Raw genomic sequence first — 19,605 nt, 5'->3', positions numbered from 1 at the left:
GGTAAGGCACTCCAGGGGTCTATATTTCCCTTGGTTTGGCTCTTTGCGCAGACAGCCGAGCCATCAGTATTATTACAGGGAGAAGTGATAATCTACTGGAATTCCCAGAATGCAACATCCTCACACACACACGCACCCCTGGCCTCACTGGCAAGCATATCTATGAGCTTCTCTTTCACTGGCTTTTCTAAGAGCCCTATCACATCCCCAATGGCAAAACAGTCTGGCACTTAAACCGCATTAGCCAGGAGAGATATTTGTGGTGTTCTGTTCCCAGAAATTGTGTGCAAGCGGGTCTAAGGCTGTCTTACTAACCTGTCCCATCCCCGCAGGAGCGTTTCAGATCATGCGTCAGATCAAGGCTCACGACGGCAGCGTCTTCACTCTGTGTCAGATGAGGAATGGCACTCTGCTCACAGGGGGCGGCAAAGACCACAAGATCATTCTGTGGGACCACGACCTGAATCCAGAAAGAGACATCGAGGTGAGAGACAAAGCTGAGCGACGCTCACACTCACACATGCATGTTTCAAAGAGACACGGATCTGGTATACAAAAGTAAAAGTGTGAAATAGGCTAATTACATTATTTTAATGTTGCTTTTCTTAAACGCTTTACTTAAAACGTTGTATAAATGCATATCTTAAAGTAGTTTCAATGCAGTAATTATGCCTTATAATGCACCTTATAATGCATTGTACAAACTCATGAATAATTGTATCCACAGTTAGTACATTGTAACACTTAATTCATTGTTATGCTATGCATTTTAAATTTGTTTATAATTATTTACAACAAGATGTAATGTATTACATTATGAATAATCATTGTGCCTTATACATAAAGGGTTTAAGTAAAGTGTTACCAAAGTTTTCATGCATTAAAGCAATAAAAGTTTAATACAGCTTTACTTTTTTCTTTGGTTTTCTGTACATTATTAACATGTGTCCCATTTAGGGCCCTGTTTTAACGATCTTAATGCAAAGTGTAAAGTGCACAGCACAGGTGCACTCTGGGTGTGTCCAAATCCACTTTTAACGACGGAAAAACAGTTGGCGCGCCCAGGCGCATGGTCTAAATGGGTTGTCCCTATTCTCTTAATGAGTAATGGATGTTTTTGGTGCGTAATGTGCAATAAACCAATCAGAGTCTCATCTTCTATTCCCTTTAAGGGCCAGTTGTGCTCGTGCCATGACGGATTTGCTATTTACACGGCAGAATTTGGCAAGCGCAAAGACAGAACGTGTCTCCGAGATGAAACAGACCTGTTCGTTTGCGAACAAATAGATAGCCTAATTCTGATACATGCGATGACTATCCATTTGCAATCCTTTCATTTTTAATATTTGTGTGCTGCTGTGCGTCCTTGTGTTTAATAAGCAGCGTGTACGCGCGTTGGGGACGCGCCTATACTAGCATGCTCTTTAAATAACAAAGAAAAACATTGCACCAGACTTTAGACAAGGTTTGAGTTGGTCTATGGTGCAATCTATTTTCAGTTCATTAATATAGCAATGCTCCTGAACACACCTCTTTTTTAGACCAGCATGCCCATGGGCGCAAAAATGAGCGCAAATGCATTTGCTAATTAAACGACGTGGCACTGGATGGGAAAAAGCGCCCGGATTAAAACTAGCAAACACACTTGCGCTGTGCCTTGTCATTGCCATTTATGCTGCGGCGCCCGGGGAGCAGTTGGGGGTTCGGTGCCTTGCTCAAGGGCACCTAAGTCGTGGTATTGAGAGAACTGTACATGCACTCCCCCCACCCACAATTCCTGCCGGCCCGGGACTCGAACTCACAACCTTTCGATTGGGAGTCCAATTCTCTAACCACCAGGCCACGACTTCCCCGAATGAAGGAAGGAATTAATGTTAAATAACTACTATACATATACTGTCTTTACGGTTTGCTAGGGTTAGTTACTTGTAATTATGCATAATTTACTATGTAAATTATGTAACGTGTAACTATGTCACCCTAATAACATAAAGTGTCACCAGAAATCATAGCATATAATATAAGAAACATCACAAGCTCTTAGAGAAAATAACATTTCTATCATGTGTGATTGCTTTTCTTCAGGTCCCAGATCAGTATGGCACTATCCGTGCAGTAGCTGAGGGCAAGGGCGAGCAGTTTCTGGTGGGCACTTCACGCAACTTCATTCTGAGAGGCACCTTTAACGACGGATTCCAGGTGGAAGTGCAGGTAAAGCAGATCTTTTATCTCATGTGCAGCCTTTTCAAAAGGGGGTTTTGTAGTGATGCCATGGGAGAACCATTTCTGGTTCCCCAAAGAAGCTTTTAATAAACAATTCTTAAAACAACCTTAGGCCCTGTTTACACTACACTCTTAAAAATAAAGGTGCTTCACAATGCCATTGAAGAACTTTTTGTCTAAATTGTTGCTTAAAGAACCTTTAACATCTGAAGAACCTTTCTGTTTCACAAAAGGTTCTTTGTGGCGAAAGAAGGTTCTTGATTATAAGTAAGTAAGAAAGAGATGGTTCTTTGTGGATCCAAAAAAGGTTATTCTATGGCATCGCTTGAAGAACCTTTATTGTAATAGTGTAGTGTGTTTTGGTTATAAAACGGCGTTTAAATGAAAACGATCCTTTTCTGCACTGGCATTTTCACTGCATTTCACAATCTATCTCTACCCACACTACACAACTGAAAACACATGTCACATCACAATTCATGCAGGTACAACCATAGATATATGTATAGGTAGATTCCCTATTATTTAGATGACAGGTGCGTCTGCAGCTGTCGAATGGGGAATCTACCTATTCATATCTATGGGCTCAACAGTGAGCATGCGGTCGTCAAGAATATGTAGAGCAGGGATGATTCTAGGATTTTAATTTTAGGGGGGCTTTAGGCCCCAATAAGGGTATGATTAAAACAAATATTATTTGACAATTAGGGTAGGGTTGTATACTACTAACCTTATTGCAATCCACTATTCCATTGTATTCCCTGTATTTCATATATGGGAGTGTGAGTACTGACTGAGCCATATACAACACTGTTAAAATTTGGTTACACTTTATTTCGATAGTCCACTTTAGACATTCTACTGACTATAAGTAACTTTGTTACTACATGTCAACTGCATATTAACTAAATCTCAGAAATTTGCAACTACATGTCTACTATATCTCAGAGTAGACTGTTAGGGTAGGTTTAGGGTTAGTGTTAGGGGTAGGTTTAGGCTTAGTATAAGTTGACAATAAGTTGACAAAGAAAGTGTTAAAAGATATTAAGCAGACAGTCTACTAATACTCTACTAACTGCTAGTTGACATGTAGTTGCAAAGTTACTTACTGCTAGTAGAATGTCTAAAGTGGACTATAAAAATAAAGTGTTACCAAAAATTTAGATGTGACCAGTGACTAGAAAATGTTGAGTTGGCAATGTAGTTTTTTTATTTATTTTTGTTTTACAATCAAGACTTCCTGATTCATTATTAGGACATTCATGTTTATCCTTTGACGATACCACTGCTTTTTCTTATGAAATGTATGTGGAAATTGGCAGACAATTAAAACAACATAAGGGTTCAATGACTGCAATGAATCTTGGGAACACAGTGGTATTGTGTGTGAGAGGCTGTCGGTTCTATTCTCACCTGACTGCTGCTCATTTGCAGACCTACTCCCACACAACAAGACAAAATGTTTTATATCCATCTACAATGAAATATATATATATATATATTTTTTTTTTATATTATATATTTATATATTTAGCCTTTATAATCAACAATATGGTTTATTTCATTTGAACTAACTAACTAACAGATAATTAACAATTAACAGATAATATTCATTAAGAACATAGACAAAACATGTATTAATGCAATTATCTATTGGCAATATGTTTAATCTGTTCTATATTTATTTCTATTTATTAAAATATATAAATCGATTCCTTAAAAAAAAATCACAAATCCCTTTACTCTACTCTTACTCTAATATGTGTATCATGATACACTAATGATTAATTATTACTCAATACAAAATTATATTTAATAATACAAAACATCATAACTCCACATGATGTTTCTCTCGGTGCTATTTAGTGCTTTCAGATAGTGATGTTTGTCTTTAATCATTTCTGTGCATGGCTGCATAATGTAATGCCAAAATACTGTACACAATAATATGTTTTAAATTTCATAAAGTAAAAGCAATCTATCAATAAATGCACACACACACACACCTTGTACTCTCTGATGTTCGCTCTGCTCGGCCCCTGCGGACTGAAAAACACGCTGAATCCATGAAGATCCAACTTGAAGCAGCTTGCTGCCATTTCAAATGAGTTTTTAAAGGGGATTTAAGCGATCACAAATTAATCAAATATTTTTTAGGGGGGCTGGCCAGAAGTTTAAGGGGCTGAAGCCCCCCTTAAAAGGGCCTAGTGACACCCCTGACACAGAGAGAATGTGGGCTGCCACGCCATCTTTTTCAAAAGTCTCCCTTTTGCTCCATTTACACTCAGATGCATCCCCAGAGTTTTCGAACTAAAAAAGGGTCTGCAGCGTTTTCAAAAATCTCCGTTTTCGAGGGTCGAAAACTTTCTCATGAAGTAGTGTAAACGACAGGCGTAACCTACCAAAAGTTATGCATTTTAAAAAGTTAAAAGAGGCAATCCCACACACTATCAATACTTGCTAAATATTGAAGTTTGTCACAAGCCCAAGCAATGTTCCAGGCATATGATTTTGATATTTTTGATTCGACAGTGTTGTTGGAATATTTTTCCTATGCACCTAGTGTTTCTTTCGGTGTGCAGAGTTTGTGTTGAATGCAATTTAAAATGAAAACACTCTAGTTTAAACGTAGCCTTAGTGTGGTTATTTTAATGATCTGAAGAACCGTTTTCTATTATGAAGAACCTTCTGTGGAATGGAAGGATTCCATGGGTGTTAAATGAAATGTCCTTTATTTTTGAGAGTGTAGTGAAGGTCAATTAGCATTTTTTTCCCCCACAATTCTCAATAATCCCAACAATCTTAATCTCTCATATATATTGAGTCAATGCTTATCAAACATGCTTGTTCCTGCAGTCACAGTTATAAGAGTTAATTTTACAGGACTCTCTATTTTTAGGGACACACGGATGAGCTGTGGGGTCTGGCCTCCCACCCGTTCAAGGAACTGTTCCTCACCTGTGCTCAGGACAGACAGGTGTGTCTGTGGAACTCAGTGGACCACACGCTGGAATGGACCAGACTGCTGGACGTAAGTCTACCACAAACACACATTTGCGCACATACAGTGACCTTAAACAGTCCTTTCATGCTCAAGCCCTCCAATGTGGCTGAATGAAAACAATTCTGCAAATAAGAGTAGGCCAAAATTCATCCACAACAAATGCTTAATTGCAGTTGATGCTGCAAAAAGTGGCACAACCAGTTATTAGATGTATGAACCAATTATTATTAATTAAGTTGCTTAAAGAACTATAAACAAAACAGCGTCAGGTATACATGCATTGTTAAATAAACAAAAAGGGCTGAACACCAGTCACACAGAATAAATTTTTTTTCAGTTAAAAACATGAGATGCAGTGGGATGGGGAACAAAAACCCAACATAAAGTCTCGAGATATTTTTAGAAAATTAAATTAAATACATTAATTTTACATGTCTTTCTAAACATGCGGCTCTCTTGTGCGAGACGCGAGTCCAACAGTGTCCCTCTAGAAAATGCGCGAAATAAGCATTCTGTGTGAACGGCTTGGTTTCAGTTTTGATGTTAACAAGATCTTCTCCACATTGATGTTCTCTCTCTCTTTTTTTATTTTTCTTTTTTCTTTTTTTTGTAGTGGCTTCAACTGGATAGGCTAACATAACCTTATAATGCAATGCCACATACATCGTCATGGCATCTCATGTGCCACTGATAAAGATCAAGTAGACTTCGGCCGCATGCACACAGTCTGCATTATGTCCTTTTCGTCATCCGCGTGCGGGCATTTTTTGAGACCGTGGATGGTGCGCATACACGAGGTGAAAGATGAGACAGCAGATACTGTATGTCGAGCTCGTCCGCCTTTGAAAGTTGTGTAGACACGGCTGTGCGCGCGGCAAGATGGAATGGAACACGGACTGTGAAGTACCAGGGCTCATAAGGCAGCTTGCTTAATGCACACCTAAAATTAGAATGCAACGTTTTTGCATTCGAATGTGGATTTTTATTTTAAATTCGACGAATATTCAAAAAATATTTTTTTGATAGCCCTAGAAAATCACCTATGCGATTTGTTGTTGATGAAATTTAATCGTAAACACAGCCATGTTGAAGCCTGCAGTAAATGTTTTTCATTATGGCAGTCCACTCTGCTTATTGTTTTTCGAAAATGTTGCACTCCTGTTTGTCATTGTGCACGTAACTTCACGCCAATAAATCATCAGAAATATTGGTCTTTACATTCGTCCTGCCTGTTGTCCGTGGATTTACCTATATTTGGTGTTATTTGCTGTATAAAACTTATTCAGACATGCAAAATCGATTTTACAATCGATTCAATGAACACTTGTCACTCACAAATCAAACAGGATTTTTTTCACAAAAGTTACAACCCAATAAAGCGAAGTAAACGGTCTCTCATTTTTAGGTTGCATTGACACCTAGCGGTGGATGCAAGTAAAACAGTACCTCAATTTTTTTTTCTTCTCACCTGAAATTCATCCAATAAACATGTTTTTGACAAAGATTTACATTTGTTTGTGGTCTATATAGCCTGCATCAAAATGAGGTTTGCAATGATGCAACCGAAGGCACGGGTTGAAGACCCAGTCAGTGACGTCACGATATGCTAATTTGTTTAAATTCATACCGACGTCATCACCATCACAAAAATTTATTTTTTCTCTTTTACATTGAAACTTAAAAAAAAAAAATATAGGCAGACCTACCGACCCTTTTTAAAAAAAAAAATACTGTTACTGCAAACCAAAATATTTTTAAGGATGGCCTAAAAACTGTATTTTGTATTTACTTGCATTATCTCTGTGTAATAGTAAAAAAAAAAATCTGATCTGAATCTTTTAAGTGTGACAAATATGCAAAACATAAAAAAAAAAAAAAAACAGAAGGGGGCAAAAACCTTTTCACGGCACTGTATGACTGTCAGTGGCCTGTTAAATATTGCATATGTTAATAATTACAATAATAATAAGCACAATATACTAGCCTTTCACCATGTAATATAGTTCATCGTCTTCGTTTAAGGTGGCCTTAAAGGGCATAACCACTAAATGTTTCATTTTTGTAACTATCAAAACAATCCAGGCCTACAGTTCTCTGTTCTATACTTCAGACTGGTTACTGGCATAAATTATGGCCCAGTGCTTTGTTCTTTTGAAAATAGCTAAGGCAGCTTGTTTGTTGATTTTGTGAAAACTTTCTCTTCGTCTAGATGTAATCCATACTGAATATTTCTCAGAAAACAAAGCAGAATAAACAGATGGTGGGGGATTTGTTGGCAAACTTTATGACACATGCCATGACATTAGTGGTTCTTGCAAAACCTTTTTATTAAGACATCAGTAAAAAGTCAGCTTGCGCAGTTTGGCAAATACAGATTTTTTTCACACTATCATTTATTGTAACAGTGGTTACTGTTTTTGGACAGTGTGTCTCTGAGCTGAGACTATGGTTTGTAGGACCTTGAAAGATTAAAAGATAGACCGGATAACCACTGAATACCCTTGTCATCTTAACCGTAGGCTGTTTACATTTGTATTAATGCAGTAATACAGTATTTAGTTGATGTATGTATATCAGGTTTAAAGGTTTTTCTGACCTCATCCACTTATTTAGAGCAGTGCTTCTCAAACAGGGGGCTGAGACCCACTAAGGGGCCTCAGCACATTTCCCAGTGGGCCATAAAATGGCTTAAGATTATATGAAAAAAATAAAATAAAAATGCTTGCTTGTTTCCAAAGTCTTGGAAAACCTATTCACTGTATGTGAGAAAAGTGTGATGATCATTTTTTTTTTTTTTTTTGTAATTCAAGTTCTAAAATGTTTATCATGTAGAAATATATATATATTTGTTTTTTTAAGACTGGAAATGTCATGCAAATGCATTGGTCATCAAGAGTTTACATTTGTTATGCATTCAGTTCTTGAAACACTTTAAATTTAGCATTTTTATCATTTATTTTAATGCATTGTCACATCTAATGTCTGTAAAAGTTTAAAAACAAGCACCTTTCATTTCTGCAGAAATATAGAAATTAGAGCATCTGCATTAGATCCAGAGTTCTCCGTTTTTTAATAGAGTCCCGTGCACTTTGAGTGTGACAGTACTAATGTGTTTGTATGTTTTTAGGAGCACGGGCACTGCGCAGATTTCCATCCTAGCGGTTCGGTTGTTGCAATTGGTACTCACTCAGGAAAGTAAGTGATCTCTATATCATCTCTATATCAAGTTTACATGAATAACTTTGCCCAAATTTAACACAAAAATGCTTTGATGACTGTAGTTCAGAGGTTGTTTTGTATGTGTCTCAGGTGGTATGCTCTAGACGCAGAGACGCGAGACCTGGTGGCCATTCACACAGACGGCAATGAGCAGCTGTCATTGTTGCGTTACTCTGTCGGTGAGTAGGAGTGTGGTTGGTTTGCATACTCTGTATTTTTTTTGCATTTCTATCGTGCAGACAGCCAGACGTCTCTCTGTCTCTCCTCAGATGGCACGCTGCTGGCAGTGGGATCACATGATAACTTCATTTACCTCTACACAGTGTCGGATAAGGGACGCAAGTACAGCAGATATGGGAAATGCACTGTGAGTATCTGAAGTTTATTGTGGCTGTTTGCACAAAATGTGTTCTAGCATAAAAAAAACAGCTCAGTTGATCTCAGGCGCATTTAACTCCCAAATTTTACTACTGTGCTTGACGGATAGAAAAATAAATAAATAAATAAATGTACCTACACAAATTTGTAGAAATTTTAAAAAGTATATTAGAAACAAAAAAGAATGCAAAGAGTTTGAAACATGGATTTAAAATAAATTCGTAATCAATCCATAAGTAATGCCTTTTGATTGATCTTATAATTCACATAATTGTTTTATGGCTGTATTATTGTCATGTTCACTATTCCCAATTCTGCTGGATCCGAGGGCTCAGTGGGAGTGGAGAATAAACTTTACCATGCGTGACTGTTCGCCCATGTCTGACCTGGGTCTCGTTTCGCTCGGCTGTACTCCATCAACACACTCTGAATCACACCACTGTGCTTCTGATTCCTCTGATTTTTTTTTCTGTGCAGTTTTTCAGTAGTTGAGAAGTTTAGTGTCATTAACATCTGTGTTCAATCACAGTAATAATGGAGCCGTTCTCTGAAACGGATGACTTACAGAGTGCATTTGTATAGATTTATACGTTCTGTCAGACAAATAAAAAAAGTTCTGTCGTGTACTAATATAGGCTATTGCAGTAGACTACCTTTATAATTTGTCTAAAAAAAACACTTAAAAACCCATTTCTGTGTTTAGTGTTCTTCATTAAATATAATGGACACACAAATGGTTCTCCTTTCATAGAATTATGAAATGACTAGCAGAAATGTAATTATTTCCACATAGTTTTTGTGATTGTCTGTCCTTCGATGAGTGAAGAAACGCTTGATGTGAAGATGTCAGTGTGATTTTAGCGGACAGAATGAAAGTGTGCCTGTCTTTCAGCACTCTTGCCTGCCTGACATGTCTGAGCTTCCAGAGGGAATTCAGACATTGTGGGAACGCTGGTCTGTGGTTTTATTGATGCTGGCAGACGAATCGCTCATGTGTCTGTCAGCGTAGCTGAACTGTGTTACTCGCAGACAGATGAGAGCAGATGAACACATACAGTGGCCTCAAAACGTATTTGGACACGTAAGCAAAACGTAAAAATATCAGACTGAGTGATTCATGGTAAAGAAAAAAAGTACAAAAACACATTTTCAAGAAAATATCACAAAGACTACAAATCACTAAAACATCATCTTATTAAAAGTATTTGAAAAATGGCTAGTTCTGAGAAAAAGCTCCAACAGCATTTAAGTGCAGATGACATGGTTTAATAGTTTATCTATGCAATTCATAAGAGATTCATAAATTTGTACATTTGACTTAATTGTGCAAAAGTGTCCAAATGCTGTTGAGGTCAAAAATTCCAAGCAATGCACCGTTGAGCTATAAACCATTTGCATTACCGTGCAGCGTGGGAATGTTTGCCTTTTACTGACCTCTTTCGACAGCCATAGAAAGGATGTTCAGGATCTAGGATAGTGGAAACGGAAAGCACATGTCAATATGTGTATGAAAAAGCTTGAAATGGAGAGCCAGGTGATCTTTATAATCTACAGGGAGGCCTCTGTGTGCATATAGCAAGCTTTCACAAACGCAAGACTCTTTAAAACACGCACACACTCACATGTAAATGTCAGTGCACATATGGTAGGGAAGCCTGCGGACAAGTCGGAGCCAAGTCAGACAAACTGAGATTCCCTCCCTGAGCTGTTACTCAGACGGTATTAGTTTTGTGTCTCTCTTTGCTCTGGGTGGAGAACCCTCTGGCATTATTTATTGAGACCATTGAGTTCTGTCTTTGAAAAAGCCTCTTTTTGTGCTATTCCATCCATTTGATTAGTTGTCAGTGTCAGTGAAATGTCCAGGCTCTTGTTGATGTTGTCTCATTTGAAGAAGGTTTATTTGTGCTTTTGTAAAATAATTGATTTTTCAACTGAACTTTTGAACTTTTGTTGCTTTCATGCTTCAAGGTTAAAGAGCTAGAGTACCTCAAAATTTAAATGGTTATTTTCTTTCTAATATGTTGTTTCAAACCTGTAAGATTTTCTTTAATGGGAAACAAAATTTGATATTTCGCAAAACGTCTGATCAGCTGTTCTCCATAAAATAAGCATTCACTCTCTAAGGTTCCGAAAAGGACAACAGAGCACCAGAACAATATCATAAATGTAGTCAAAATGGCTCACACACATCATTTCAAGTATTTAGAATTATTTAATTATTTTGGGTGTGGAACAATTTTCAAATTGCACTTGCTTCCATTCTTTCATGGTGCTTCATGATGTGTTCTTATTTTGTTAAAAAAAAAGAAAAAGAAAAATGTGCATCTAAGTATAATTTAAAAACAAAAAAAGTACTTTTTTTCTCAGAAATATACTGTAAAAGAATACTCAGAGTTAATGTAATGTTTTCAGACAATCTCAATTATTATTCTTATATTTTATATTGAATGCAGTTAGCTGGACTTTAGAGTTTAAGTACATTATTTTTTGTAATGTCATATATATATAACTTTTATTGTCAATGAAATAGGGTTAAAGTGTACTGCCAAATGCATTTTTGGTAACCTAACAAACTTTAATGTGATTTCTGTATTTGAATGCTGTATATTTGCTATTATACATTTGTTAATGATGAAATCAAATAGTCATAATCAGTATTTTACATGTGCTTTAATATTTTAAGTATAAGATGTACACTTAAACAGCCTTTTATTTCATTAATATTATATTTTCAAATAGAGTTTTTATATACTTGTAAGATTAGTAGTACACAAGAAATGCACTTTCTAAACAAATTAGATTAGCAGGCATTGAAATGTTTGCTTAAATGTTTAATTAGTAACATCATAAATTTTTATCCTTTCTTTGAACAAAGACGTTCTGATGTCTGTATAGGTTAAATGTAAATTTCTAGTGCTTGTTTTGTCCTAAACAGTTCTGATTGTCCTTAATCAATTCTGGTTATTGAAAATAATTCGACAGAACTGTTTTAGTTCTCATTTTTCATTGTCAAATCTTTAAATCTCTGTCCTCAGGGACATTCCAGCTACATTACACATCTTGACTGGTCCCCCGACAACAAGTTCATCATGTCCAACTCGGGAGACTACGAAATCCTTTACTGTAAGTGGACGACCGCAACAAGCCCTCTCTGGCGCATTTTTCTGAAAAACAACTCCGTCTCCAATCGTATTTGTTTTTTGTCTCATTGGTTTGGTAGAACTCTTCATTACTGATTCAGCTTGTGGTTTGTGTTTGCACTTTTCCACTCAAAAGAACTTAAATTTTGCACCATATCCCAGATTTCCCTGACATGTTGTTTTCCCTCTTCCACAGGGGACATTCCAAACGGTTGCAAGTTGATTCGTAACCGTTCTGAGTGCAAGGATATCGACTGGGCCACATATACCTGTGTGCTAGGATACCACGTCTTTGGTCAGTATCTGTAGACGCTGCATTGTGGGTGTTATTACTAGTAGGGGTTTGATACCTACAGTACTATATACTATAGTACACACTGCTGAAATCTCACCACCTTCTAAGGGTCTGTCACTGATTGACTATTGGTGCTTTTCCACTGCATGGTGTGGCTCGGAACAGTTCACTTTTGGGGGGTTTTCCATTGGGTACAGTACCTGGTAGTCTACCTGGTATTTTTTTCTGTATCACTTCGGTTGAGGTTCCAAGTGAACCTTATCGTTACCAAAACGTGACGTGTAAACTCTGCCGATCACTGATTGGCCGGAGAGAATCATCTCTACCTGCATCACTGAACTTGCGACACATACACAGCAGAACCACTAGATTTAAATCCGCACAGCCAGCGAAGGATCGAACACAACTGTTGGGAGGCTGTTCTGTTGTCTGTGGAGGAAGTACAGACGTTCCTCTAGTTGATAGCAGAGGACATGGCGCGACACACAATTAAAACGTTTTTCAGGAGTCGCGTCAGTAGAAGCAGCGCAACTATAATGACGTGAATAATGCCCGCCCACTCTAAAGCAATACTAAACTGCATTGGAATCGCAAACCGAGCCGAGTCGTACCACGCAGTGAAAAAGCGCCATATGTGAATCAAACTTGTGACTAAAAATTGGCTAGAAGAATGTTTGCTCTGTGTATTATGAGTATGTGTGCTCTGTGTATGCATGCCTCGTTTGGTTTTTCCAAATGTGTGGCTTTGAACTCTTTGCTTTTTCACACTCATTTCCTGTCAGTGGTTTAGTCTTGAGGGCGTTTTAGTCATTCACTTTCTCGCACACACCAACACACATTTGCTTGGCAATCTAAACACACCAGATTTACTTTAACTTCTTAATCTAACTTTTACCAGACTAATAGCTTTAACCCCAGAAGATTTTATAGATATATATCAGATTCCAAAAATTAAGTACTTGTAATTAAATAATATTACATTTTAAATACTCATAATCAGACTACAGTTACTTTTTATAGATTACATGATCAGATGTTTTTCACAAAATGGCAGTAAAATATGCATAACGTATTAATTTGCTCTAATTATTTTCTCTCTTAAACTTTCCTTTCTAAAAAAAAAAATCATACCACTTAAATCAGAAAAAGTATTTTCAAGTTTTATGGACCTGCTCACACCAGCCAGCTGGCAGGTGACTGTAATTACACACACATTATGAGTTATTTTTTATTATCAAAACATTATGAATTATCTTTTCATCACTTTTTTTTTATTTATTTTTTTTTTTCTATCGGCAAATATTGCACATCACATTGTTTATATATTCATCTCACTTTCCTTCTGTTTTTGCAACTGCATCATTATACACACAATTATAATCTGCTGTTCTAATTTTGCTCACATTCTAAGGGACTTCTTGTCTAAGCAGGGTGATTTAAAAAACCTAAAGTAGTTCAGACCACAAACTCACTTTATCTCTCAGCATTGCGTGCCGTCTGGTGTGTGCAGGTCTGTAATACTGTTGCACATTCACACAGGGTGCTTTTGAATACATCCAGCCCAGTCCTGACCACCACTCCACATATTTTAGCATTTTATTAGACTGGAAAATTGGTTAAATTGTACAAATTCCCCAGCACTGAGCCAATAGATTAGAGCAGTACAGTGAGTGTGATATTACAGAAACTGTGTGTGTGAGATATTCTTGTACCTGGTGTTCGTCTGCCTCCTGCTGGCAATCTCGTTGAAGGCTCCTAATCCATTCATGATCATAGTTTTTGAATGAGATGAGGTGTCTACTATATGTGCAAAGTGTCCAGGTCAAAAATACCTTCCCTCCTAAAAGTTAGTAAGGTTTTAATATTTCTGTTTGCTACCAGCTAAAGATGGATTTGAACAGAATATTAAATTACTAACAATATAGTGCATTTATCTAGCACAAAAATACATTGATATGTATTTAAACCTCAGAATTGGACACATTTAATAAAATGTTAAAAGTTAAAGTATATTAAAAAATGTAAAACATAACATATTTCTCATATAAAAAAAGAATTAAACATACCATATTTATCATATTAGTTAACTACAACAACAACAACAACAACAACAAAAAAAAAGGAAAAAATATTGTGACTGAAGGACAATGAGTTATCACTTCTCTTGATTTTGCATAAAAATAATGAACTGATTTACTAAAATGATTCCCTTGATGATACACATGATGCGTAAATTTACATGTCTCTTCATCATGTTGTGAAATGTCAGTTGTTCCTGGAAAAGGTGATACTGACAGCCTACTGCTAAATGTCATTATTAAACTGCAAGAGTTTTTCTTCTAGCTTCTTTTGTGCACTGATGTGCCTTGTTGTTTGCTGTGTAACAGGTGTTTGGCCGGAGGGCTCAGATGGGACAGATATCAATGCACTTGTGCGATCTCACAACAGGAAGGTGATCGCTCTGGCAGATGACTTCTGTAAAGTTCACCTGTTCCAGTATCCCTGCTCAAGATTCAAGGTCTGTCACGTCACTTTGCGGTCATATTTTAAAGAGCGTATTTAGTTTTACATTTTAGAACATGAGGATTATTAGTTGTTTGCTAGATATCTGAAGCCAGATATAAACCAGTTTGATTAATTATTAATTGTTTTTTTTTGTTTCAGTTTGTTTCAATGTAATGAACAGCAATTCGATTCAGTACTTAAAAATTGTCATTTATAAGTTCTTTAAAACTTTAGTGAAAATCCTATTTTCATCTATTTTCCAAATGCACGTGTATTATAATGATTGCTTGTAACAAAGATTTAAATGCAAAAGAAAAGGCAGTAGAGCTGACTGTTTATTTCCGTGGTAAGTTTTAATTTAGAATATTTGTGATCCCCTCTTAGAAGTGTCACCTATAAGAGGGAAATTCCCTTTATTTTAAAAATTTAATTCAGGCACTGAATGAATGTCTAAAAATCATGATAGGAGTATTACTGTAAATAATTCTAAAAGATAAAAATAAGGCTTTAAAAAGATTGTTATCAGTGATCATATCGGCAGATACTGCTTTCTGTGATCGGCCTCAAAAACTGTGATCGGAGCACCCCTAGTTCTATGGTATCATTTTTTTTTTATGTCATAAAGACATTATTTAAAGAAAAAAAATACTATTGTGATATACAGTGCCCTCTATAAGTACTGGAACCGTAAAGACAAAATTGTTCTGTTTTCGGTGGAGTCAAGAAATCTGTAAATATGATTAATAGATGAATATGAGACAAAACTACAGAATGTCACATTTTATTATTGGGTGATTCAACACAAAGATTTTTTACCAGCTAAGAAGATCAGCACTTTTAGAGTTTCATCTCCTTATCTGATGTGAGCAGAAGTATTGGGACAGTTGCCTCGCAGGTCTTTGTAAGTGTTCAGCTGTGTCCTGTTGCATTCATTTTTCAGATATTAAAAGCATGGAATATGTCTTATCAGTTATATCCATTGCTTCTGCATTCTAAGTCTTGCATTCGATGATGACACACACAAACCAGGGTGAAGACGATGAAGCCAACTCTGAGAGAAAAGCAAGCAGTTTGGATGCTTAAAGAAAGAGGAGGTCAATTAGAACTATAAGAAAACTATCGGCGACATCAGCATCCTACAACAACCTGATCAGCTGAGAAAAACAACAGTAGTTGATGACAGACAAAAATGCTGTGAAAATGAACCCTAAAATACCTGTCTGTAAAATCACCAACAACCTCCAGAAAGCTGGGGTGATGCTCTCACAATGTACAGTCCGCAGGAGAATTTGACACAGAATTACAGAAGCTACACGGTGAAATGCAAACCTCTGATCAGCACCAAAAAAGAAAGGCAAGATTCTTCACAAATGTGAGCCAGTAGAGTTTTGGAGTTGTTGGACAGACGAGACAAAGATTAATCTTTACCTAAGTGATTGGAAGCAAAAGTGTGGAGAAAAAAGGGAACTGCAAATGATCCTAAGCATACAATCTCACTGTAAAGCATGGTGGAGGGGGTGTCATGTCTCTAGAACAGGACCTCTTCATTTTAATGATGACTTTATGTATGATGGCAGTAGCAGAATGAATTTGGAAGGGTACAAAATCATCTTGGCTACCAGTATTCAAGAAAATGCCATCAAACTCATTAGAAACCACTTCATATTGGATCAGGAAAATGACCCAAAACACCCTGCCAGTTCAGTCAAGGACTTAATCATGCCAAAGAAATGTAAAGTCTTAGATTGCCCAAATCAGCCTCCAGATTTAAATCGATTGAACGTTAATTTCACCAACTTAAGAGGAGACTAAAGACAGAAACTCTGCAAAACAAGCAACAGTTGGAATTGGCTGCATTAAAGGCTGGGAAAAAGCATTTCAAAGCATAAGACCAAGAGTCTGGGGATGTCTATGGGTTGCAGACTCACTGCTCTGATTGTATGCAAGGGATCTGCAACTAAATATTAGCTTTTAATATTTTACATATGCCTTAAATTCAACTGTTAGAATACTTATGCTCACATCAAATATTGGGATGAACTCTAAAAGTGCTGTCCTTTTTATTTTGTAAAACATGTATGTGTCGAAAGACCTAAAAATAAAATGTGACATTTTGTTGCATATTCATCTTTTAATCATATTTGCAAATGTCTAGACCCCACAGCAGAGAAAGCAATTTTGTCTTTACTGTTCCAAAACTTATGGAGGGCACTGTATATCATTATTGTGAAATAAAGTTACTCCTATCGGGAGATAATATTTTTGTCATATTACCCAAAACATTGAAGCCTGGGGGATATTACTTTCTTTCCTTATCTTATGTTTTACTGATTTTATTATTTAATTGCAGGCCCCAAGCCACAAATACAGCGCCCACAGCAGTCACGTGACAAACGTGAGCTTCATGCACAGTGACAGTCACCTGATTTCAACGGGTGGCAAGGACATGAGCATCATGCAGTGGCGTCTGGTGGAGAAGACCTCATCCTTGGTGCATAGCGACTCCAGCTTGGGCCTGGGTGATTCCCTGCTGCACAACTCCACCCCTCGCACCCTGCCGACGGTACCCAGCGGTCCCCACACTCCTACTGAGCCCTTGCCGGTGCCAGCCTCGCTTCCCCTCAGCAACCAAACCGAAATCAACACTCCCCCTCCCACTCCCCCTGAACCCCTGCACACGGTTACTCCTAATGGACAGCAGGACGGCTCCCCTGAAACCCCGCCCCCTTCTGATGAGGCCACGCCCCCATCCGACAGCACCCTGAGCCCCAAGGACAGCCTAGAGCCTAGCGACGATACGGCCACACCCAGTGATGAGGGCACAACCTTTAACCCTCCCTTATAAGGCAGTCCAACCCTTCTCTCGCCTGCTCGATAGCCCGCCCAAAGGCACCAGCATGTCACTGCAGCCTTCCTGTCAGATTACAAATGCAGGGTCTCATCAATTTTTATCCTTTCAAGATTTTCTTTTCATTTTGTGTCTTAGTTTGTTATGTTGACATTCAGTAGATGTGGTTGTGGAGGCATTGGTTTCGTTAGGATGGTGAGAGATTTGGAATGTGTAATTAAAAACCTTTAGAACACCAGATTTAGAACACCTACAAGTTTACACTGACTCACATACATACACAGACACACACACACACACACACTACCACACAAACACTAATACACATGCATAGACACATCAGTAACTGTGATACATTAAAAAAAAGAGAAGAAAACAAACGATTTACCAGTTTTAGATACAAACAACATGTTCATATAAACAGACAAATAGACAAATATAGCATAAAATGGATACATGCTTTCAAATAACGATCATTTGGCTTATACATCAATATATTCATTGATTAAGGATCAGCAACTAAGGGTGAATTAAGCTGGATTACTGAACCTTTTCCTCTCTTTCTTGACATGAAAAAAATTATGTTCTGTATTTATTTACTCATCCTCAAGTCAAACCTATATGACTTACTTTCTTTTGTGTAAAGCAAACATGTTTTATATGTTTTGAAGATGTTTCAAAGATCTTTTGGAGATCTGTTTACGATCTGTATGAGGATTTTTGAAGATGTTTTGAGGATCTTTTAAAGATCTTTTGACTTTTATTCTTCAAAACATAATTTTATTTGTTCTGCAAAAGGCAAGTCAAGTCATACAGGTTTGGAGCGACATGAAGTTGAGTAAACAATGTTCATTTTTTGGGTGAACTATCCCTTTAAATGAGTAAACTTTTAAAAAAGTCACATGATGTAGATGATTTATATTCTCTTGCTCTCGGTGAACATTGGTGGAGGATTGCATGTAAAGCTGATTTACGTGCTTGCATAGCATCTGTCCCTAAGCCAAAAACTACAGGACGTGTATATCTGGTGACACCAGGCAGGTGCCCCTGGCTTATTGTTCAGAAACAAGGACCTCAACAATTCAAGCTGCATCTGTTGGTCATCATGGTCACGGACACCTTGTATTTCAACTCGGCACAACTATCGCCGCTTTACAGGAGAACAGCCATAAACAGCAGAGCACTTCATTCAATACAAACACAAGTAACACACACTCACACAAGCCTGACCTGCATCAAAATGGGGTCTGCATGGCAGTAGCCACAATATTTTATAAATAAAATACAAAAAACAATTTCAGTCTCATCCGCCTGTCTAAAGATGCCGTACCACCCGCACATCTCTCAGTTTCCTCTGTTGGACTGGAGAACCTCCTCTGTATTCATACCATCCGTTTTAACCTTGCATCCAAATGACTTTCTTCTCGAGACTGCATTGTTTTTAGGTTTCATTTTGGGTCTGTTTTTCTTGTCATTTTCTTCATCGGACTGAGATGTTCTTGATTTTTTTTATCATATGAGAGAAACAAAAGATTAAACAAGTCTTAAATGTGCGTGCGTAACTGTGTATGTGCACGCGAGTCGCCGCTTCTTTCATTCCGCTAATGGGTTATCGCCCTCTCCCTCTCTCCCTCACATTTTCTAAGGATCACTCTTTTTGGACAGAGTCCAAAAGAAAAAGAAAGTAAAAGGAAGAAATTATGTTTCCCCCACTCTTTTCTGTAATGCTTACAAAAACAGTACCAGAAAGTACCATGGTATTATTTGTACCATATTGGGCTAATGTAGGTAATTTGGGCAATGTTTTGACATTGAAAGGGTGGAAAATGAGTATGGTATAATATTATATTTATAGTGATGAGATGAGAGGACAAATTATATTTAAATTCTATCGCAAAAATAGTGTGAAATTTTGCACTCAACAAAACATTTGTGATTTCTTGCAAAACTGCTACACTCCCCTTAGAAACTTTGTATTCTCCCTTGAATCATG

The 19,605-nt window shown here is 37.3% G+C and overlaps 1 protein-coding gene across 4 annotated transcripts in view; it reads left to right on the top strand.

Annotated features, from left to right (window-relative positions):
• The window catches only part of LOC132157385 (echinoderm microtubule-associated protein-like 4), a 90,740-nt gene extending 72,774 nt beyond the window's left edge, over positions 1-17,966 (top strand). For all 4 annotated transcript variants that reach the window (XM_059566722.1, XM_059566721.1, XM_059566720.1 and 1 more), the window contains 10 exons: positions 333-484; positions 2,086-2,211; positions 5,123-5,254; positions 8,355-8,422; positions 8,537-8,625; positions 8,716-8,813; positions 11,860-11,947; positions 12,161-12,259; positions 14,647-14,777; positions 17,115-17,966. In XM_059566722.1, coding sequence (XP_059422705.1) covers positions 333-484; positions 2,086-2,211; positions 5,123-5,254; positions 8,355-8,422; positions 8,537-8,625; positions 8,716-8,813; positions 11,860-11,947; positions 12,161-12,259; positions 14,647-14,777; positions 17,115-17,609 — 1,478 coding nt within the window. In that variant the 3' untranslated portion in view covers positions 17,610-17,966. The remainder of the gene's footprint in view (positions 1-332; positions 485-2,085; positions 2,212-5,122; positions 5,255-8,354; positions 8,423-8,536; positions 8,626-8,715; positions 8,814-11,859; positions 11,948-12,160; positions 12,260-14,646; positions 14,778-17,114) is intronic.
• The last annotated feature ends 1,639 nt before the right edge of the window (positions 17,967-19,605 follow it).

This window comes from Carassius carassius, chromosome 14, assembly GCF_963082965.1.
Source record: "Carassius carassius chromosome 14, fCarCar2.1, whole genome shotgun sequence".
Taxonomy (NCBI): domain Eukaryota; kingdom Metazoa; phylum Chordata; class Actinopteri; order Cypriniformes; family Cyprinidae; genus Carassius; species Carassius carassius.
Note: the sequence above shows the minus strand (reverse complement) of the source record. Positions and strands in the feature narration are given on the sequence as shown.